Source organism: Centrocercus urophasianus, unplaced genomic scaffold (genome assembly GCF_019232065.1).
Source record: "Centrocercus urophasianus isolate 14NV4802_14NV808 unplaced genomic scaffold, USGS_Curo_1.0 seq_14, whole genome shotgun sequence".
NCBI classification, from domain to species: domain Eukaryota; kingdom Metazoa; phylum Chordata; class Aves; order Galliformes; family Phasianidae; genus Centrocercus; species Centrocercus urophasianus.
Genome location: NW_024884586.1, coordinates 27,484,111 through 27,508,242, shown reverse-complemented (window position 1 = coordinate 27,508,242; position 24,132 = coordinate 27,484,111). Strand labels below are relative to the sequence as shown.

At 35.6% G+C, this 24,132-nt stretch overlaps 1 protein-coding gene across 3 annotated transcripts in view; it reads left to right on the top strand.

Annotated features, from left to right (window-relative positions):
- The window catches only part of STRN3 (striatin 3), a 56,836-nt gene extending 37,377 nt beyond the window's left edge, over positions 1-19,459 (top strand). For 2 of the 3 annotated variants that reach the window (XM_042813400.1, XM_042813402.1), the window contains 9 exons: positions 2,963-3,096; positions 9,300-9,475; positions 9,617-9,664; positions 10,698-10,819; positions 12,750-12,917; positions 13,171-13,311; positions 14,456-14,563; positions 16,329-16,415; positions 16,527-19,459. In XM_042813400.1, the coding sequence (XP_042669334.1) occupies positions 2,963-3,096; positions 9,300-9,475; positions 9,617-9,664; positions 10,698-10,819; positions 12,750-12,917; positions 13,171-13,311; positions 14,456-14,563; positions 16,329-16,415; positions 16,527-16,696 (1,154 nt within the window). In that variant the 3' untranslated portion in view covers positions 16,697-19,459. The remainder of the gene's footprint in view (positions 1-2,962; positions 3,097-9,299; positions 9,476-9,616; positions 9,665-10,697; positions 10,820-12,749; positions 12,918-13,170; positions 13,312-14,455; positions 14,564-16,328; positions 16,416-16,526) is intronic. The other variant, XM_042813401.1, reaches the window with a different exon arrangement.
- The last annotated feature ends 4,673 nt before the right edge of the window (positions 19,460-24,132 follow it).

Sequence of the window (24,132 nt, the reverse complement as noted above, 5' to 3'; positions counted from 1 at the left end):
TCCAAACTGTTTTCAAGTAAACTGCCTTCAGAATTGTATTTCTGTATATTTATGTGCTTTATGATTATAGCTTATCAGTTCAGTTTCCTGGACTTTATTCATTAAGAGCAGTAGTATGAATATCTTTATTATTTTCTTATTATTATCACCATCTGTTAATTGTGGTTTCTCCAAAACTTTTAAACTGGCATAATAGTGTAAGCTTTGCTGTTTTGGTCAGAAATTCTATGCAGAATACTGTGCAGCTTTCTAAATCTTTGCACAACCCATTAAAAAAAGATGAAGTTACAAGCACACAAGCTTACTTTGTATTCATTTTAGGTCTGCACTTTGTAAATTTCAAATACTTAATTATCATAACACGGTGATTTTGCTCAGTTTTTCTATTCAGCTGTGGTTTCAAAGCTAATGCCTTTTGAAGACAGTTTTAGGGAACGATTGTGTGTCTTTCTTGCTAGGGCATGCTAGCCTGATGAATGTTACTAAGCTGTAATGTTCTTGGGGTTGTACTTAAGCTTTATGCTACACTCTGCTATTAAGTGTTCCAGTTCTGTTATAAATTGAGTGGTTGGAAATGCTATTTTCATGTAGAGAACAAAGTGGTTTTTAGGCTCCCTTTTTTTAAACTTGGTGAGGGCTTGGGGATCCAAAAAAGAAACTATAGTTCTTTTACAACTGTAGTTCTAATTTTAACTATGATTCTGATTGGCTGGGACTATATATTCTACATTTCTAAAGTTTTTATTTCTACTCAAGTGGAGGTTTAAATATGAGACAGTTGTTATGTTGTAATAACATTTTGCAGTCTCGGCCATTTAAAAAAAAGTTTCTGTTTTGCCGTAGTGCATGATCTTCAGAAATAGAAAGTACAGCATAATTCTGAGCTAAAGCTTGATTCTACATCCAGTATATTGTGTAAAGTTATTTTTTTTTTTTTTTGAACACCTAATCCACAGCTGTGGGAATAATCTCTTTTTTTTAATTGAAACAAACAAACAATAAAGCCAATTTATTTTTTTCCATATGCCTATTGATATATGGTGAGGATCTTTATTTTTGGTAGCTGTAACTTCATGCATATTTCATTGCATTACTTCTCTGCATATATCAGAAGAAGAGACACAAAAGAAAGTGTTGAAAACCTGCAGAACTTGCAAACGTTCTTCAGTCTTTTATTGAATGTCATATTTGCACAAACTTATTTTTAGAATTAATGAAAACGTAGTTATGCTATATATACATATTGGTAGCTTTTAGTGTTTAGAAATGTGCTTCTAAATTTTGGATAATGTGAACTTGGAAGTTTAATGTTAACAGGAAATTGATAGGTTTATGTATAGATTTCTCCTGTGCAGTTTTCAGTGGTAGAGCTTAGCTCATGCAAGCTTATCTATCAAGCAATCTTGTGCACTATTAGGAGGATAGACTTGAGATCTCACTTAAACTATGTGAGCATGTCTTAGATAAATAGGACTCGCACAACAAGGATGGAAAGCGTCCTCAGGTGTAAAATGAGGATGCTGTCTCCTTTCCCCTGTGGTCTGGGGAGACTTGGGAGATTTGGACTTCTAAATGAACAGTAGTATTTGTTAGTCTGGGCCTCTCAGGACGTTGAAGGTGAGCCAGGTTTGGAAATTCCAAATAAAGTGTTAGGGTTTTTTTTTTCTCTTTTTTTTTTTTTTTTTTTTTTTCTTCTGTCAAAAAAAAAAAAACGAGGAAATTTGAATATTTTTGGGGAAAAAAAAAAGCTAATTATTATTGTTTGGGGATTTCAGTGTCTTAATTTAATCAAAGGAATGTCTGTGATGTTATTTCTTGCTTTATATAGGAATATTGCATCTCCCTTTAATTTTAGTCAGGTGTTTAGACAGGAAAAAAAAAAAAAGGAGTTGCATGTATTAAAGCATTATTTCTGAGAGGATTGGAAAGTAGAAGTGCCATTACAGTGATACTATAACTCAGTGAAATCTAAATGTCAAGCAGATTTAATTTCTGAAGATGTCAAATAAGATTTAATATGCTTTGGAAATGCTTACACTTAGCTGAAGTTCCCATTTTGCTGAAGTTGATCTAAAATACTTTACCTATCAAGAATCCTATTTTATTTTTTATTTTCTTTTCACAAAAGAGAATACAGATAAGTAAAAGCAGCTTCTAATAGCATGCTGAAGTGTTAGTTTTTAAGCCTTCAGTCATATTCCTCACCACCAAGTTGGTATTTGGGGATATTGTAGGAGGAGGTAAACAGTATTGTTGATTATAAAGAATGCGGGTGAATGTTTGAAACTTTCTCGTTCAGATGTTTGTGCAGAATGAATGGTTTATAGGTTATTTGTATTTATTTATTCTAAATGGCAATTAACAAAAATGTTAAAATTAACTTGAAGGCGCAGCTCATGAAGATAAATAGTAGATGAGTTTTGATTTTAGGAATTTAAAATTACAGAGAAAGTAAGAGATTCACCAATATCTGTTATTTCTTTTCTTAAATAATTTAGTGAATTGGAGTAGAAGAGAAGTTTTGCATGAGACCTTGATCTAAGACAAAAATACTTAATGGTTCAGGTGGAGAGATTTGATTAGTACTGAGCATAGAGACATATTTGCAAATGGCAAGAAGGCAAGCAACATGGTGTAGTGAGTGAAGTATTATTTGGAGATGTAGGACATAGATTTCATATTGAAAAATGATCATGCAAGTCACTTCATTCTTGTTACCTTCTCACATATAATAATTTTTAAATTGTAAAATTATGGGAATTTTTGTAGACTAAGTTGAAATGAAATTACTGAAATCATGATGAAGAATTGTGTTTTTAATGTGTTGCATGTGTTCTCTTTTTATTTTACTTGTAGTATGTGGTGTGCACTAGATCAGTTTTAAATTCTGCTTTGTTTGTAAGTTTTTCATCAATGTTTAAATTGTTGTATTGATACTTAAAGAAACTTTTATTCTTTGTAGCTGAGCCAATAACGTTTCCATCTGGAGGAGGCAAGTCATTTATTATGGGTTCTGATGATGTTTTGTTAAGTGTACTGGGCCTTGGAGACCTTGCAGACTTGACAGTAACAAATGATGCAGACTATAGTTATGATGTAAGTGCAATTTTATTTTAAAATTCTTTATACAGTTTAATTTAATCAGTGATAGTTTTCCTCTACCCTGCCCCTCTACCCTGAATGTTACAGATGCAGAGAACAGACCTTTTAGTAGCAAATATTATTTGGGAGGACGAGGGGACACCTTTTCAATGTGCTAAGTATTTTGGATAATCATAATTAAGATTACTTGTTTATTTTCTTCTAATGTAATTTCATTCATATTTTGTAACTGGGGGGTGTGTAATCACCTAGAATACAGTTTGATGACTTAACATGAATTTCTTTAAACGGAAATGGAAATTACGCACTGAAATGGAATACTGAGAAGACATGGCTTAAAACGCAAATATTTATAGAAACATATTGCTCTGCTCCACTCTTTCTGTTTACATGGTGTTAATAGCATAAACTATATATTACTGTTTATTTCTGATGTAAACTTCTAGGGAGTATTTTTAGTGTTACCTAGAGATTTGAGATTGTCGTTTACCATGTTAATTAAGCTACTGCAACTAGGGTTTCTCTCTTTTTTAATTGGCTGGTAATATTTGACTAGTTAGGGAAAAGTCCAGGTAAGTCTTACATATTGTACTGTGTTTAAAGTATCTTGTTAGTTTTTGGTGGGCTTTTTGTTATGGGGTCTGAAAGTACTTAAGCTGCACACCATTTTATTTAATCATACTTGTCCTTCGGTGTCTATATTACATCATAAAGTAAATGCCAATACGTTCTTTACTGTAAGGTGTTAGGTTGCATAGTTAGATTTCCTGATTGAAAATTGAAAACTTTAATTGTCCATCCTTATAGAAAGTAGTGAAAAACTCCAATGGAAATACTTCTTAAAATATTTGCCCAATTTTATGCACTTAAAATACGTTGTCCTGTTCTGTTCACAGAAAAGGTTAATGTTGAGATTGTCTGATTTCAAATGACGTAACGCTTCTGGGAAATCAGATAACTTGAAATTAGAGTTCAGTTTCAGCTCTTTGAATTTTACCTTCTACTGAGCTGAATCTGCCATATCACTGTATGTAAAAGTATGGCAGACAGATTTAAGAATCGTGTGCAATGTGTAGAAAATAACACTTTTTTTCTTTTTTAATTTACAATTAAATCTGTGAATAAGTGGACATGGAAAAAAAGGTTTTTTAATTACTTCACGGGTGTATATGATTAAGTCAGCTTAAATTTGAGACATCCAGAACTGGTATTAAAACAACACCCCTAACCTGTAGTAGATTCCACTGTGGATTATGAAATTGAATAGCTTGGGGTTCTTTTTTACATAGTCTTCTGCTGACCTGGTTAACCTCTAAATATTCTTGCTTGTATATTCACTGAATGCTAATTTGAGTGAATGAATAAAAAGAAAGCAGTTCAGAATCTCAAAATCAAGGTACCAGTTTTTCGTTTGTTTTTATATTGTTCTCATTTTACTGACAGGTGCTTCAGTATTGTTGAATTCTCAAAACTTTCTCAGCAAGACTTTTTTTGCTAAAGGCCATTGAATTTGGGGGATGTATGAATTGGTGTTATCAATGCAGAAATACCTGGCTGTTAAAGGAGACAAAGGATGTGAATTTTTTTGTTTGTTTCTTTCAACTGGATTATTTACAAATAAAAATGAGACACAATTGACTATAAATGTCATTCAGTTTCCCTTCTTCCTCTCTAGTTTTCCTTTCCAAGTGCTGTTAGGGACTTTATGAGTATATATGAAAAATATGCATGACTTCTTCCTGTACCTGAAAAGATAAACTTCTAATATCAAGTTACACAAGTAGAAAGGTTTTCTTGATGTTTTTGTGTAAGAAGAAGGGAATCTGTCCTGCTGTGGATCTGAAGAGACTGAAATTCAGATGGTATGTAGCTCTCTTGCATCATGATGTTCCTCCAAGATAAAAATTCCTTGATACTTCTTTATTTCTGATGTTGTTCCCACATAAGTGTGCATGTGCAGTACAGTAGGGCTGTGTCTTAGCCTGTACTTGTAATATAATGCTTGTAGGACAACTTAATCTCTTGTCGCTGCAAGCCACTTGTTTTTCCAGTAAGTCCCTAAATGAAATTCTTATTTTTGAAAAGGAGGCTATGTATAGAGAGGATGGGAATTAAATTTTAAATCTTTATAGTTTTAATTGTAGCTGAATATTTTTTCTGTACGCTAAACATTTAGTGCATGGATTGTTTACAACAGCAGTCATCTCAAGTAATGTCTCTTCTATTATCTAGTACTTAGTATATAGTGCGTATTTGTACTCTGAGAAAGTAATATTAAATACTACACGAGGGATATTTTTGATAGTTGCACTGGATCTTGGTGTTTTTTGGCTGCAAATCCAGAAGTCCTGATTTATCAGAGTATCTAATCTGGAAATCACAACATTATCAAGAAAAAAATGAGGGATTAAAATACTCCAACTACAGTTATTAATTATTGCTTTTTAAATTCTGTTTGCTGTAGACATGTAGCAAATTGGGAAGACAGAGAAGGATGCAGGTCTCCTTGCTGTGGTATGAGGAGATTCCTTTGAATGCAGGGGCCAGGAAGATTTTTTCTACCTGATGCTTGATTTTGTTTAGTTTGGGTGTGGGTTGTTTGGGTTCTTTTGCCCTTCCTTATTATTCCTCAGTTGAAATTTCTTCCAGTACGATTTTCTGCTGGTTTGTAATGCAGAATGACTGAGTTGCTTGCCATGTGCTATAAAGAAGAACAATTCTAATTGTTCTTCTAATCTATGCAACATTTCCTTCTCTGCCCTCCCACCATCATAAGATTGTGTGGATTCTTATTTTCAATTTTTGGTTTAAAGAGATTATGGTAAAGGTCTTTTTTCTTGCTTTTGTTTTTCAAATGATTGGCATTTCAGATGGCAGTGCTGATCTTTTTAATTAACATCCACTGAAGGGGTAGGGAGAGGGCTGATGGGAGAGATAAATAAAGCTACAGAAGATATTTGGTACTGTAGTCTAGCTCTCTTCCAGTATCTGAAAAGTATATACAGCAAGAGCAGGGCTGTTCTGTTTTTGCTGGTGACAGGAAGAGGGAAATGGCCTTAAGTTGTGCCAGGGTAAGTTTAGTTTGGATATTAGGAAAAACTTATTTACTGAAAAGATTGTGAGCACTGGAATAGGCTCCCCAGGGAGGTGGTTGAGTTACCATCCTGAATGTGTTTAAAAACTATTGTGGTGCTCAGGGACGTGATTTAGTAGAGAGTTGTTAGTGAGGGTAATGTAGTTAGGTTGTGGTTGGAATTGATGATCTTTAAGATCTTTTCCAACCCAAGCAATTCTGTGATTTTGAATCTGGCTTTTACCAGTAGAACAGTTAAGACTTAATGGAGCTGTGTGTCTGTGCCTTTGTTTGGAGGGGTTTCTGACTTGTCCACTTCAAAATATTGATATGTAGCATTACATCTTATTTTTTATTTTGCCCCTGTCTTGTTTTATGTCTCACGTTTGCCCATTTGTAGTCAGCAAATACGGTTTCCAAGTTCCTTGACAATGTTGTTGTGGTGTGTGCTTTTTTGAAATAGAAATAGGTTACAGTAATCTTTTTAAAGGTATGTTAGTTTTTTCCTCTTGGCGAGGTTCATTAGAAAGATGGACAGAGAGAATTAAACAAACATCTGTTTTTATTTAACTACATTTCAAGGAAAGGTGTACATGGTCTTTTCTTAGAACAAGATGTTGCCATCTGTTCTAAAAAAGTGAAGCCTTGAAAGCCTTACTTAGTGCTTCTTTTTCCAAATTTCTGTCAGTTTGGTACCTTGTGTTTTAATGAGTGTATCTGAACTACTGAGAATGAAATTACTGTTGCAACAGCCATTTTAACAACAACAACAGTTGATAAACTTTTTGTTGTTTTTCTCAGTCCCAGTTTTCCTGAAAACAAATCAAGTGAAGAAAAAATCACAAGTGTAACAAAAATCATTGTAGTATGGATGCACACCACTTTGAAAAAATCAAAGTCTTCTCTTTTATCTGGGGTGTAACATGCTAAAATTAAGCACAGTTGTTTCAGATGCTGGGCTTTAATTTCTTCAAGCCCCAGACTGTAACAAGTGTGTGAGACAACAGGAGTTAGCCAGGTAGATGAATGTATTTATATGATGATGATTAGAAACATTAAGGAACTCTGTTAGCTAGAGAATTACTTCAATAATTAACAGAGCTCCAGAATTCCACTCTGCTCCCTCATACAAAGAAGATATTATTGTTTGTATCAGCATTGTATGCTGAAGTATAGTTTGGAATATCTTAAATATCAGCAGAAAATACTGAGATATTCAGTGCACTGCAGAGAAGGAGGATTGAAAGTAAAATATTTTGTAATGAAATTTATTTGTTACATGGTATATTAAAAAAAAGGTTATGTTGGACATCTAGTAAAACAGATTTATGTTGCTTGGTCTGATATTGGGATAATTTGCATTTAGGCCAAAAAAACATCAAATACCTTAATATACAGGGAAAACAGATGTCTACACATCCATAACTTAGAACAGTAATTTGTATTGTCTGAGCGTTTCTATTTATTTTGTTTGGATATAATCAAATCTAGTTTGAGTGACTACTGATAATTCAGTCCAGGATAGAGATATGGTGTACTGTTACATTATTATTTGATTTTTTTGTTTTCAGTGCTGACAGATACTTAAATTTTTATTAAATATGAGAGTGTTTAATCTCTCCATAATGTTTCTAGAAGTATTTTGGGGTACGGAGAGATTCAGGCCTTAGTTGAGAACTGTCTTAACAAGTATGTGGGTGGATAGTGTGTAAGGCAGAGTATAGAATGAGTATCTGTTGATTCTTCATTTGCTAATTTTGGTTATGTATCTAAAATTAGTTTTCTAAAGTCTCATTATAATTACTTGAGAGGAAGCGAGAAGTATGTGCATGTCTCTTTCTCCTTGGGTGGATGTTTCAGGATAAGTGGTATGTAGTCTTTTATAGGTCCTCTTGACTCTGAGTAATATGAATTATATTTGGAGCTTTAAATTAGTCTGTTACATTCACTAGAAGTTTTCTGGTAACTTTTCTGAGATAACTAAGGTTAATATTAAGCATTTATAATTTGTGGGTTTTAATTTTTCTTTGTGAAGAGAATGAATTGGGTGCTTACTGATACATAAGAATACCTTTGTCCCACTTCATGCAGTAAATAAGTTGCCTCACAAATATATTTAAAATTCATTAAAGCCTTGCACATAACACTTATATAGTGTTGTTTAATACACTTTTGTTTTAAGTACATAGGTCACTCCATCACACGCCTTCCATATACTTCCATGAGAACTATGTAGACACAAAAAGCACAGTAACACTGTTGGATAGAGCAAATTATCAGCTGCAGAACAATATTTTTGAACATGGTCACCATCATTAGCTATGCATTTTCACTGGTGATGAACAGTTAGTGCTTTCTTTTTTTTTTTTTTTTTTTTTTTTTTTGCATCGAAGAATTCAGTGACCCACCTTTGCTTCATACGCACTTCTGTGTCAGTTATCACTTTGTCAAACGGCTCCTCTGCTGCAATTTGTTGCAAGGCAACAAAATATAATGGAATATTGGCAGGAAGTTTTAATCTCTGTCATACCACCAGTGTCCTCTTCTGATGTAGTGGGCCAACACAGTAAAATGTAACTTTCAGAGCAACCCTCGTACTTTCTCTGTACATGCCCTGTCATGTAGAATTATTCAAGATGTGCATGTGGTTTCTGTCATTTTTAGTCAAGATGTTAATTTGAGGAAGAAATGTGGGGAGCTGAAATTTATTTTAATAACTTTAAGTGATAATGGGCTTTTGAAAGTTGTAATATCTTCCTTGGCTACAGACAGTATGATAAGCAATGAAATCGGTATCTTTTTTTTTCAGGGAAGAAGAATTAAGGTATCGGTGTACAAAAGGATTAAAACCAAAATTTGAAAATCAAAGTTTGTTTGCATATTCAGTATTATGCTCTTTTCCACACTGGAACAAAAGAAGCTTCTACAATAGGAAAAAAGTGCATTGCAGACTTAGTTGTGTGCCAGAGGGGGGATTACAAATGCCTATAGATCAATAGAGAAATGCATATTTAAGGTTGAATATGTATTAACTGAATTAAGAAAAGCAAACTTTTCCTAATGTACAAATACTTGTTATACATATTTTTAAACTCAATGTAAGTTATGCCTTTTCTTTTTTAAGCTGCCAGCTAATAAAGATGCCTTCCGGAAGACATGGAACCCTAAGTATACGCTACGCAGTCATTTTGATGGAGTGCGGGCATTAGCTTTTCATCCTGTAGAGCCTGTGCTGGTTACAGCCTCTGAGGACCATACTCTAAAACTTTGGAATTTGCAGAAAACGGTTCCTGCCAAAAAGTAAGTATATGGGGTTTTTATGAAGTATCAGTTTTGTTTTATAAGTCTTTGAAATTGATTCTCTTAAAACTCTTAAATATTTTTGGAGTTTTTCAGTAGAGACTTCATTTTGTGTAATAATTTTTCCTCTTCATCTTTCAGGAGTGCCTCTTTAGATGTAGAACCTATCTACACATTTAGGGCCCACATGTAAGTGTTTATCAGAATTACCTGATGATTTTTTTATCCTGGATTCATAAAACATCATATAGACAAGGTTATACTCTTTAAAACCAGGTAAATACTTAATCCCTGTCATCAGTTGCAGAGTCCATGCTAAAACAAAAAGAGATGTAGAAGATGATGCTGAAATTGCCTGAGCAGTGTCTTGGGCTGTGGCTTTTAATATGTAAGATCTAAAGGAAAAAGATATGATGGAATACTAGTAGTCTAACATAGTAGTCCCCAGATAATTTTGAGAGATGAAAAAAAGTTGTAGTCATCAAGGAAAAAAAGAAACGGACTTTATGCAGACTCAAGGTGAAGTATATAGGTGGATTCAACTAGTAGTATCTGTTTTCACCAGCTTTAAATGTATAATTCCAGTTTGGAATTATCTGCATTGAAGACCAGTAGACTTGATTTCTTAAGCATGACCTGTTGTGACATCTAACTTAGTGTTATTGCTTTACAAGACAGTTAAACCCGACTTAGTGGTATGTCCAAAGGTGCTGCTACCTTTGGGGCACAGCTTGTCTAGTGTCACTGCAAACAGGTTCAAGAAGTTAAACCAGTAGTAAGTCTAGCCTTGACCGAGAAGTACTCCTCCTAGGATTATTTTTCTGAACCAGTTTTCCGGAGCACAGTTTTCCGTCCGTCTGAGAAAGTTCACAGTATTAATGGCAGAGAGCTAGAACAACCTCTTTCAGCACAACTAGTTTTCAGATAGGCTGTTCTTTTAGAAAATAAAAAATAAAAAAAAATTCCTTTATGCTTTGCAGGTTTAGTTTCTATTGAAGTAAGATTGTGTTCCTGAATTGCTTAAATTTTGATAGTTGAGTTGTTGTAAATATTTTAATATAGGTTTGTATAACTGGCTGAGACTTAAGATTTTAACAGAATTGTTTGTTTAATCCAGGCTATTTTTTTTCCTTTTGTTTTTGCCTTTTTTAAAATAGATTGCAAAGTTCTAATTATACTGTTGGCAGTATCAGTAAACTACTTACTCTCTGTCTCCCAATAGTGGACCTGTATTGTCATTGGCAATTAGTTCTAATGGAGAACAATGTTTCAGTGGTGGTATTGATGCAACCATCCAGTGGTGGAACATGCCTAGCCCTAACGTGGACCCATATGACACCTACGGTAAATACCTTTTAAAAGAAAAACAACTGATAGCTGTTGTCTTGGACATAAATTTCCCGCTCAGTAACATGTTTTCTAACCCTTTTGTGCAATGTGAATGCCAGTTATCAAATGAATTCTGTTTTGAAATTGTTTGTATGCAATTAATGTTCATTGCTTATTTCCATTTGCATTAGTGACGTGCTTTCTCTAGAAATGCAAGAGAATAAGTGGCAAGTCCTGAGATTTAAATAATGCAGAAGTCAGTCACATCCCTTTCTAAGAGACATACATTTTACTTTGGTTTTCCAAAATTTGGAATTTTAATGCCATGTAGGCAAATTGTTTGTATTTGCATTTCGCTTCCCATAGCTAATGTCTTAAATTGCTGTTAACTGTATGGAAAACTGATTTGTCTCCTCGATGCTGATGTGGATTAATAGTATCATGTGTTACTGAACTTTGAATTGGTATAAAGGCAAGACTGTTCTGTGTTCTTGCTGTTCTTGCTCTTGTGTCACTGTAGTAAGTGATCTGGTACACCACCCAGGCTGCATAATCTGTATCAGTGAGATGAAGAGGAAGCAATGCTGTCTTGTGTCAATTTATAAGATCACTTTACTGGTCTTACTAATTTACATGGACCTTAGACAGTCTCCACTGAAGTAACAAAATTATTTTTAAAAGCCAGAGCACTCTTGTTATTTTTCCTCCCTAGAGATTGTTAGTAGGGCTTTTACTTGCAAGACCAAGTTGTTTTAAATGTCATGCAAAATCAAGTTTTAGAGATTTTTTACTTAGTCCTTTCCACCTACCTTTTAATTTCTGTTCTGCTCAAAATCTCGTTTATTAAAAAACCCTCTATGAACAGCAGCTGTAAAATACGGGTGTTTCTTTGTTTCACAACAGAAATAATCTCTTTTCAATATTCGGGTACTGAGTTGTTTGTTTCTTTTTTAGAGCATGTAAGTCAGCAGTACAGTAAATTGGGAAGAAAAAAAGCAGTATTACTGTAAAGGCATCAGAGTTTGAATAACTCATCAGAGTTTAAATAACTGATGAATAAGAAGCTGATCTTTTTTAGGTGTTTTTATATCTTGTACAAAGAAAAGACTACAATAAAGAATCTTTAAGATTGTAAACTTAGATGAAAGAAGCAAACCTCTCAGAGAGGAGATTATAACAAATTTTTCATTCTGGAAAAAGGGAACACAGATTTTTTTTTTGAGAAAGCTGCCAGAGGTTGTGTAGGATGATCTACTGTGTAACGTACCTGCAACTTAAACAATAAAATTTTTAAAAAGTCTTTTAGTTCTGATTTTTCCCTTTTCTCACTTTCCTTGGTAGTTAATAACAATCATTCCAACATTTATTTATTTATTTTTAATGAAATGCTCTAACTTAAGTTCAGTTGCAGGTTGTTCTCTTTCAACAAATGACTGAATGAGTTAATAGCTTGCAAGTTTGCTTTGCTAGCAAGCTACTTAAATATAAAAGTCTTAGTTTGTCCTTTCAGCTAGCAGCATGGATATGAAGCTGTTTAAAATTTCTCTGAAATGATCCTTTTGGACAGTGGGGTGTTATCTATTGTGTTCATTATTCATGTGCAGTGTAGTGGACCATTTTGCTTGTGAATCTAATATGAGTTATCTACAGACTAGAAAACTACTTGAATAAAAAAGAGCAGAAGCACAAATCTTGACTTTACTTTCCTATCTGCAGTCAAGTTAGCTCAGGATTTGCACTTCCGTTGAATAAATTGACACTTTTAGGTTTTCCTGCTACTGATATTCACAGAATAGGTGAGTACAGCTAACAGATCTGTTAGAACCCAGATGTGATAAACTATCAATAATTTAGTAAATGTGACACATAGCTATTTTACTTAAAATTTGATTTATATTGCAATGCAATAAATACTTACTCTGTTCCTAAACTTTTGTCTTTCCAGAGCCAAACGTTCTAGCTGGCACACTAGTTGCTCACACAGATGCAGTCTGGGGTCTTGCTTACAGTGGTGTAAAGAATCACTTACTATCTTGTTCAGCAGATGGCACTATTAGATTATGGAACCCACCAGAAAAAATGCCCTGTATTTGCACTTACAATGGAGAGAAAGGTAGGTTTTTTGCTGGGAAATTTTGGTTTTGAAAATTTGTTATGAGACATCTGAAGAAGTTCTCGGCTTGTCCATTTTTCAAAGCTAGTTAACAGGACTAAAGAGAAATTCTTTTATTAAGATAATCCTGATGCTGTGGTGTTATTCTGAAGGGAGCAAATTTAAGTATGAGTATAAAGTAAGCTTAATGCTTAAATTAAGAATTTTAAGATGTTCTGTTGTTTCTAAAGGCTTTTTTTCCCTCACTTTTTAGAGCATGGAATACCTACATCAGTTGACTTCATAGGTTGTGATCCTGCTCATATGGTGGCATCTTTTAACACTGGCAGCACAGTCATCTATGATTTAGAAACATCTCAGTCAGTGGTAATGCTTTCATCCCAAGTAGAATCTGGTAAATAAACCTCTTTTCTATTTAGTGTCTAACTTGAATGAGGTACCTGTATGAAAGTTTTATCATACAGGAAGTAAAAAGACAAGCCTACGATTATTAAGAAGGGATTTAAGCAAAAGATTTAGTGTAGAATCTGTCCAGATTGTGCTTCAGTTCAGATTGTGCTTCAGTTCAGTTCAGTGATATTACATGGAACATGTAATATTAGAAATTCTGTTGCTACAAATAAGGTGTTAGGAAGACATAGCTCATTGTTGATAATTGTATATAGCTGATGAGGCTCTAAATAAAGGAGCTTTCTTCAGTACTTCATTTTCTTGAACATATGGAACTGTGTCATAAAGAAAACATTCAGTTTCTGATCATTCTCAGTATGGCATAGAGTATCGCAAGGGAAGAACTTGCTTTTCATATCCAATTAATCCAGTTCTCTGATTATATTTAAAGTGTCAAATAGCTTATTGAAAGGCTTCAGCACAGATTATAAAAATCTGCCAAAGCTATACTCTAGGTAGCTTGTGCAAAGCTGACGTTGAAAGTGAGAAGCACCATCACAAATTGGAGATACCCCTTTCCTATTTTGAAGAGAATCTCAAATGGAATCAACAAAACAAGAATGAAGGAAACGATTCTTAAGATAGGAAGTGCATTATGGGCAGTATTCTAAGAACTTCTAAGGAGGTTCAGTGGTTCTTTAAGCTGAAATACATAAAAATTTCTGCTGGAATCTTCTAGGTTAGATTGACTTTAGCTTTTCTGTTTGTTTTCAATATGTATCTTTTTTTATATGGAGGTATAAGAAGTGTGTTCCAAGTATATGGGTAATTTGTTTCTACTTCGTTAACGCTGCCCCAGAGCACTTCCCCTGATTTGTTTGCCATCCATCTCAAGGATCTTTCTTATGTATAAACCAGTTGTGCAGCTTTAACCTTAAAGTACATTGACAGGAATATACCTGGCTTAATCTATCTCCTGTAAAACAAGATGCTGGGTGTTATTAGATGTAGTGATGTCATTCTGAAGGTGCTCTTTATGTAATATTAGTTAATACAGTAAGCTAAAGTAGAATGCTAAAGTTTTCTCTTTAGCTTTAGCCATTTCTTTAAGGTAAATGAATATATATTTGTGTTTTTCTTATTTTCAGGTGTACAATCAAATAATCACATTAACAAGGTAGTAAGTCATCCCACACTTCCTGTTACTATTACAGCTCATGAAGACAGACACATCAAATTTTTTGACAACAAAACGGGTAAGGGTAAAGAGACCCTCATCTGTATGTATGAATATGTTCCAAGTAGATCTGGATGGATATAGGAAGAATAAATTTGTAGAGAATGTACTAGTGACCAAGACTTCCTGTAGTTCTAAGATAAACTTAGCACTTTTTATATGAAATTATGCCATCCCTTGCAGCTGTGACTTCAGCAGTCAGTAATACTCTCATATGCAGAGATGGTTATGGCAGACAAGAATATCCTTTTAAATTAGCAAGATGTTGATTTATAGAATATCTCCACTATTTTATTCCTGTTTTCATCATTCCCATGCTTATAAGGCCAAACATGTATCAGTTCTATTTTCAATTCCCTGTTGTAAAAGTCATTGCTTAGTACCAATGGCAGGAAATAGCCCTTAATTCATTGTAGTAGTGGAAGCTTTTGTTATACTTAAATTGCTGCTTATGTTCTATTCTACTTCAATTTTTGAATCGGCAGTCATTATGTTATCCTACTAAGTTGGGAGAAAAGATAAGCATAAACTAAATTTTGTAAGTATGTGTGCAGAACCCCTGTTCAAAGTGTCTGCTTGGGAGATGGAGAGTGGGTGTTATTCTGGTATTTTTGTTCTGTTTTTGTTTTCCTTTTAAAGGCAGAAAGCTAAAACTTTTTTTTTTCCCCACTTCTTCTCATGTATGGTTATTAAATATGTTGAAATGATTGTTCTGAAATTCACATGTATTGCCAAGTCTTTTAAAGAAACAAAGGTGTAGAATAATAAGGGAGATATGGCATGAACAAATAACTGGGTTAAAGACTGGAAGGTGACCAGGAAGAAATGTAGATCTTCGTAGGCTTGAGGACATGCATATTAAATTGTGTGGATAAATGTGAGGGAAAGAAATAACCAACAAAATCAGTTTATATATTGTATGAATTCCTGATGCATACACACTTGTACTTTGTGGTAGTCTCCTATTTCTCAAAAAGTGTATATTTGTGTGTGTGTATATATATTTATATAAAAGAGTGTTTTTGAGAGCATGGTTGAGTGTATGATTAGAGATCTTCAGCTTTTCAAGGAGAAATGACAAATTGGGCTAAGATTCTTCAGGAAAAGTGGCCTGGACAAAGATGGCAGAACTTTTTCATGTTGGTTACAGTCTTACTGTGGACTTGCTAGCTTACTCTCTTTTCCAAAACAAGAACTGAGGTTCAGCTGACAACCCTAAAAGGTGATCTGTTCAGAACACAATGAGATGACTCTTCATTTTGTTTGAAGTTAAAATTTTTGCAACTCCTTGCCATGAAATGATAAATATAGTGTTAGAGTCCAGGGGAAATGGCACAAAGTGTAGTTGGATGTGCAGGTAACCACTTCGGTTTGTAATGTAACTGAACAGTTAGTTTTAGAAGTTGGAGAGTATCTTGCATCTAAAGTACCACTTAGTTGTCCTTGTTAGACAGACTTTTGGTATGACTCATTAAGCCTCTTTTCAAAGCTTTGTCAACACTGTGTCAAAGTGAACAGATACAGGGACGCTTCCTGGACCAAAACTATCGTTACTGCTATTTGAGAAGATGCCAGATACATCAGTACTTATGATATCAATGCCTTTGAGAATTGCCATTTACCCGTATGTTTGTACAAGTCTGTGGTTGAAACTTAATAATTTCTTATAGAACTGTAGTTTTCAGATATTCAAATTGGTGTTATTCTGTATTGCATCTAATGGGAATATTATTTTTAAAAGAAACAGTATTTCCCAGGAAATTGACTGTTTATTTTGCTTTTAGGTAAAATGATCCATTCTATGGTTGCTCACTTGGATGCTGTCACGAGTCTAGCTGTAGATCCTAATGGAATCTATTTAATGTCTGGAAGTAAGGGTTTTTTAATCCTTTTTTATGGATTTTATATTTCTGTTCTTTTAAGCATCTGACAAAAATCTGATTTTGTCTTTTTTAATTTTTTCTTGTTTTTTCTCCAAACAGGCCATGATTGTTCCATTAGATTATGGAATTTGGACAGCAAGACATGTGTGCAAGAAATAACAGCTCATAGGAAAAAGCTGGATGAATCCATTTATGATGTAGCATTTCATCCATCAAAAGCATATATTGCCAGTGCAGGAGCTGATGCCCTTGCCAAAGTATTTGTGTGACACAGCAGAACAAACCTGCATCATAACAGTAGGTCTGTTTGGACAAAAAAGAGGGAACGCGTCACTGCCATCAATAAGGTTACCAATAAGACACTACATCTGATCTGCCTGAGTGAAGGCTCTTAAGTGGGGCAGGTTTCAGTTGGTGAAAAGTCACCACATCTTGAACAATGTCAGGCTCATTCATTTAACTGTAATTACTGTATTTGGGGGGTGGGGAGAAGTAAAAAAGGAAAACCAGTATCTGTAGCCTTGACTGGATATGAACTGAGCGTATGTCTGTTCTTTAGGTGTCTTTAAGCAAACGTGGAGTCTGATCTTACAAAAGACTTTTATTTTGGACTCTGTGTGCTGCCTTAGGGTTAGGAATGTGGTGCTCTTGTGGGGGGAAGTGAGCTCCAAGAGTAGCTTTCTTTTCATCTCTTAGTAATCTTCTGTTTATCAGTTGAATGCCACAGATTCCCCTTTTAAACTTTTATTTTGCTTTAAAGAAAAGGAAATTTAACTTAAAATATTTTAGCATTAGTTGCACAAAATGTTTGGATAAAATTCTAGTTTTTATAAGTCTTTTTATATATTTAGCCTGTCACAACAGTGCTCAAGATTGTATTGATAATGTTTTTCTGCATTATAGAACCCTAAAACACAGAGAACTCACTGACCCGCTGCCGTGTAACCACACTCTTCCCTTCTTTTGCCTAATACAGCTCAGCTAAGTCCTTGCATAAGGATGCTAATTCTTCATCATCGCATAACTGTCTTCATAAATAAAGGACTGTAAAATGTGTTTAAATGAAACACAGAGGGGTTAACACCCCCCGATGAACTCTTAAAAAAAAAAAATATATTAATCTTGGCATCCTATCACTATGTGATATTTTGTACATCTTACTGTATTTACGAGTTTATTTATCAAGGATTACCCATCTTGCTAATGGCCTATTGTTATTTATTTCACTTTTTGTTGGTCTTTATATCCTTTTATGTAGTGTGTTAAAGGGCCCTGTATATCTATTATGGCACTCTTTGAACAGTCTAAAATAGATAAGAAAATGGGACATTTCATGATTCTAAAGTTGCAAACCAAGATATTTTTTTTTTTTCCTTTGGTTAAGTATTTGAAGTGGAGTGGATTCCAAAAACCAATCTTGTTTCAGAACTTTTGGAGTGAAAAAATTTTTTTGCGTTTCAAATAGAATACAAAAGTAGTTGATTCAAGATTCATAAATCTGCTGTGTTTTGGCTAGTTATTCCCTGCTTTTATTTTATTTTTGGATGTGCTTCAGTTTATGGTGTAACTAAACATTTTGTTTGTGTAATGCATGATTAATACAATAAAGTATTTTTTCTAGTCTTCCACAAAACTTTTCTGATCAGTTTGCGAGTTTTGATGAGTTTTGTAAGGTTTCTGTTTTACAAACTATGAATCAGCAAATTTTTAAGATTGTACCACATAGCAGAAGTACAGCTGTTGAAAAATAATGTATATAAAATGCATATAATAAATATTAAATGGTGTACCTGTATGTTACTGTTGGCTACATTATTTTGTGTTGCACAGTTTGAAAGTGTCATTCTACAAGTTACTAAATTAGGTCTAAATTTTTAGCAAAATGATCATTTGTTTGTTACGCTTATAATCTCCTTTGCTTTTTGAAAACTGTAATAGTTGTCTGGATGTCAACACTGTTTGAAGCAGCACCATCCACCTATAAGAACATGTTTCCTCAGTATTCTTAAAGCTTTTTACAAGAACAAGCTGAAAATTGTTAATGTATTTTTAGAGCCCTTATAAGATGATCATGCTGCTTTTGCCTATCTTTGTACATGAAGTGATTCTCAAGTGATTTAGCAACCAGGGAGGTACTGTTCTTACTTCAAACTGCCATGAAATCATTGTGTTGAATTTAAAGGAAATAAAACACTCATTCATTTCTAATTGCTCACAATTTGCCCATATGTCAAATGTTACCTATTAACCTTTGCTCCTTTACAAGTCCTCCAGTAAAGATTATGCCCAGAAGGGCAGTTGTCTTTATAAAAGGCTGGTCCAACAAGTCAAGTTTGCATCTCTGTGATGGGGTGCTTTCCTGATAGTTTATCAGTAGAAAAGAAAACTGCAATATGAAACCTAGATTTTTTTTCATGCAAAATTGGTGTGTTTAGGAAAAAAAACAATATTTTGCTGGAACATGTTCCTATAAGTGTTTCTAGCTGTATTGTTCCATGTAAGTTTCCAGTTCAGCAGTAAGAATGTATCTCATGCCATCTCCTGTCAAGCAAATTAGTTTTTTAAAAACAAGGGGAAAAGGTGCCCGTGATAGACACAATACTGCAGTAATATTCTGAAGTTAATTTTGTTTTAGTAATACTGTTATGTTGTTTGAAATGTGTTACAGTAAATAATAATTGTATAGGAATTGGATAATTTTGTCCATTATCATGAAGATTGAGGTGAGGCCTTTCAGTAACTGCTTGTAGGACACTAAGACTTTACTTTTGAAAGTAACATTCAGCTGATTTGCACTTTTTTTTTTCCTTTCAGTCTAAAGCATTCAACTAATCAACAGACAAGAGAGTATTTGAATTTTATTGGAAGTAATTTCATAATTGCCTTTTCTGAAGCCAAACATTGTTTCTGGCAGCTTTTCCAGACCGCTGCATTTTAATGCTTAAATGAAATGTGATTGTTTAATAAACATTGCCATGCATAACAATTACTTTTTTTGAGTTGTATTAAAATTGAAATGGTAAAAACAAAAATTTGCTTATTTTCTTTAATTGAAATCTTAGTCATCTTATTTCACTAATGCATAGCAGGTCAAATGCTGTAGTGGAGCTTCTTTTATTGAATATTGGCAATAATCTCTAATACAGTGTTAGTTTACTTACTGTGTGGTTTAACATTCTAAAACCTTTATTTTTAGAATAGAAGAACTATTGCATTGGTGGTGGAAACACTGATAGTTCGGAAATAAATGTCTCCATTTAGGAAAAACACCCCAGCTTCTCTGCAAGGATGAATTTCCTTCTATTTTGGAAATGAGACCCAAGTGATGCACACTCAAAAACCTGATGGGAAAAATAGCAAGATGTTTAATATGTAGGATTTGGTATCTAGAACAGAGTTGTTTGAACAGTGCTACTCCCTAGCTTGCTTTGTACTGTAGGAATTCCTTTAAGCACTGAGCTTTCTGCAGCTTATAAAAAGTATGTATGAAATACATCTGAAAAAATGTAACATGCCCTGATCAAGAACCTTCCCTGTTTTAGAAATGATATGAATGTATTCTTCTAACTGGGCAGTAACTGGTAGCTTTTTTTTTTTTTTTTTTGTGGAGCTCTGGGCTTGAGGGCACATTATCAGGCTGTGTGTCTTTCACTGCACACTAATTGATTTATTTTAAAACTGATGGAGTGCTGTCCTGGCTTAAGATTTCAAATTAAATTAGAAAGAGGTCCTGGGGTTGTTTTTAAATCCAGGTGAGCATGAATGATGGTATGAATTCCATATTTAATATGTTTGCAATATTTGGAGAATACACACTTGTGAGTTCTACTGAAACCGAGTGAGAGACTTATAAGAGATTAGTAGTGTATTTTTTTAAAGTTCAGAGTACGTTTTTAAAAATGTGAAAGTAAAAAAAAAAAAAAACAAAAACCACCACATCAAAATGCATTGCTTTGTTTTCTGATTTTAACACAGAACCAAATACTGACTGACTTGGTGGGAAATAACATGCCTTTCTTTTTAGTCCTCCTCTTATCTGATTTTTCAATGCCTGCCACCCGGGGTAGAAGACATCCAGTCTCTTAAGTGTGCATAGAGTAACAAAGTATTTGTTTTTAAATATTTATGGTTTTTATGAGAATTAATATCTCTGTAGAATTCCCTAGTGATACACAAAAAAGCAATGTGAGGAAGCCTAGATTATAGGACTCGTTTCCAGGAATCGCTGAATCTCAGTGCTGTGGGAGCCTTGGCTGCGGTCGGTGCAGTGACAGTTGTGTCGTTCAGCAGTAGTTTCGGGTTCCTTGCTCTGCATGCACACCAAACTAAGTAGTTATCACGGTGAGGTGTGTTTTCTGTGATCTAGAACCTTACTAGGAAACTTGTAACTTGTTGCCAGTTCCCGTTCATCTTAATTTTGGTATTGATAACAGCTGGGTGGTAACCGATAGCGTTCAGCTGTGTGGCTTAATTGTGAAGCGCAGTGCATGCCGCGTGCCAGCCGGCCCCGTGCACGGGCTGTGTCGGTCAGCGCCGCGATAGCAGGGCTGCTCAGCCTTGGGGGTAGTGCTGAAACGCGAGGGGTCGGTGGGAGTATATAATCTGTAAAGCGCGCTTCTGCCCTGCTGTTGCTGGCGGCGCTTGGGATGAGGTTTACATTTCACTGCTGCACAAATTAATCAGGAATGAAGGAACGAGACGGGGGCCCGGGCCCGTGTGGAGCGGCGCTCCAGGTCTGTGCGGGAGGCGTTACTCGCCGGTGCGGCGGCTGCGACCGCGTTCACGTGCTCTTCGTGAGGCGGAGGCGGCCCGAAGGCGACGGCGACGACCGTTGAGCGGGACCCGGGATGCTGGTGCTGGCAGCAGGCCGTGAGTAGGCCCGGGCAGGCCGGCGCGGGGTGGGAGGCCTGGGCGGAGGGGAAGTGGTGCTCGCCTTGCTGGTTCCGTATCCCTAACACCGCGTGTGCACCCTGTGTTTCTGCGACTGTGCCGGGTGCTGCCTAGTGAGCTCCTGAAGAGGGTTTGTCAAGGCTGGTGGCTGGCTGAGGGCCTCGCGCTCTTTCTTTCATTGGCCTGCGGAGCCATTTTCCCTCGGGGGTGGTATGGAGAACGTTTGCTACTGGCAGCTTCCAGGTGGCTGGCCTGCTTTGCTGTTGCTTTAGAGTTCTTTTCCTGTAGTTTCAGGGGTCTTTATAGCTGTTACTTTGCAACCTGGAATAGGTGGTTTTCTTGTTGAGATGCTGTTTGATTAATGTGCAGTGTTGGGTTTGTTGTTTTCTTTCCAAGGGGAAATATACAGCATCTTAGTGGCAGCAAACGCTTGTTGGTATAGCTTTGTTTTTACGGTAGTTGTTTATGAAACAGGAGCTGTACTGGAGTTGTGTGCATTAGTTCTTTTACTCTTTTGCCTTTGATAGCCCAGGTGACTGACTGCCACTCAAAACAAAAGCGTTGCATTCTGTTAAGATGATATGCTAACAGTAGCTGTGCAGAAAATTTCTCAGAGGGCTAAAGGAGTTTTGATAATCTCAGTGATCTGTCTGACGTCTGACTGTTTCCATGGTGCGTATCTACATTCTGCTGGAAACTTTTTTGGTGGCTATTTTTGCTTGAAAAGGCAATTAATTGTGGCTGTTTTCTTTTAATTGTACATGCAGCTCCCTCTGGTCCACATTTTACATCTGAGCAGGTCAGCTCACTTTAAGTCTTTGCTGATGTGTCTTTGTGCAGTGCAGTTACGTCTTGCTTCTAAACCAACTTTTAGCGCTAATTAAAATGCATAGTCAGTGTAGCAACATTGTGTGCTTCTTTGCAGTCAGAATCTTTAGATGAGATAAAGCCATTTTCTCTTAGAGAAGTATAATGTTATTAAAATATGTAAGAGCAAGTGTCAGAGAAATGCTGAAATTACTTAGAAGTAATAAGTTCCCAATCAAAAAAACTGTACCGTTAAAAAGCTTATTTTAAATCAAAACCATATGCACTTTTAAGTTATTGGTAAACAAGTAGTGTGTTTTTTTTCTCATTTTTACTTTCCCAAACTTTGCCAATTTTTTGACGTGATGTTGTCTTTCTTTTACTTGTATTCCTTGGCAGAGAATTGTTTATCGTATTGTAATCTGATCACATACACCAGGGCAGAAAAATAGTTGTTATCCCTCTGCTTACATTCTGCCATATTCTGATTGCTGCTAGGTCATAAAGGCTGCATCTGACCTCAGCGGAGGCTGAAAAAGTTTAGTTAGTATTTGCTAGTACAAACAGCCGTGCAGAATTCTCATGGCTGTGTCTTAGGGGTTGGTCCAGGGCGAGGTTTAGCTGTGAGTTCACTGCTACCCTGAGGCTGGGGAGGTTCAAGCCGACAGCGGCCGGCTTCCAGGAGGGTGCCCTGGGTCTGAGGGCAGCAAGGGAGCAGCACTGTCCACCCATTAATAAGTGGACTGCAGAAGCAGTGCTGTTTCCTTCATTGTGTCATCATTCCCTATCTAGGGATAGCTAGAGCTTTCTCTAGTCCTGGAAAAGAGGAAGGATGCGGTACTAGTTTGTATGCAGGCACAGATAAATGCAAATAAATGTTAGAGTAGTAAAACAATATCTTTTACATAATAAAAATGACTTATGATTGAGGATACTTCACTAACTGAACTTGATTACTTGAAGGAAAAGGAAATTATGATCCTAATGAGATTAAATTTAAAACAGGCAGTTTGCTTCAAAGCAGAAATCAAACTTCTGGATTTTATCATAGACTGCAAATTTTCAGGATCTATTCTTCCTTCAGCTGAAACCACAGGCAGAATCCCTGCTGGAAGCTGAAGAGAATAAAAGAATTTGTGCTGCAGTTGATAGACATATGTAACTGGAAGACGCTCTTGCTTAGATTACAAAGTATTCAGTCAAGGTTTCTGTTTATTTGGTGTCTATTTTTGGATGACAGCTGATCACAAGCTTTTCAAACACACTCCAGTTCAGTTTCTCAAGACAATCCTTTGTTTCCTGTCCTAGGTCCAAACCAAAGCCAGTCAGCATGATTTTCTTTGGACTGCCGTTAGTAGGCTGGGGATCTAAAGCCTCCAGCTTCCAGACAGTTTGTTAAAGATACAAGCTGATCTTCTATGACAGAGTTCTCAGGCCTCCAATGGCACTTGCGTGCAGCAGAGAAATTTTCTGTGATTTTTGTGGCTTTGCTGCTTACTGGAGCTAACTTACCCACAAGCCTAATGAAAGGAAGGGAAGTGCTGAGCAAACCAGAATCTCTGCATCTAAAAGCAGTGACTGAGAGAGCTTGAGAAGCTGCCCCATTAAAAAGATGGCCCAAAATCAAGACATCAAAAGTTGTCATTGCTTATAGTCTTCAGAACAGAGGAGATGAAAACAGAGTATTTGTATTGTGTGGAGCCATACTTCATAGAAGACATGTGGCAACACTAATATGAAATGCAAATAGGACTGCAAACAGTTACGGGTGAAAATACTGTTCTGCTGAAACTACTCCAGTTCGTAAGTTGAAAATCAAAGCCCTCAGGAGCCCTCACCTCTTCCCTATCCCCCAATTACTTCAGAAGATATGGAGAAGTGTAGTTGCTGAGTTTTGATGTAAATGGTTTATAGATGGTTACTGTGTAGCTCTTCCTTGGCGTCGAGTTTGAGAGCCAAAGTAAATTCCCTCCAAGTGATTGTTCCTTCTTAAGAATGTTAGGACAAA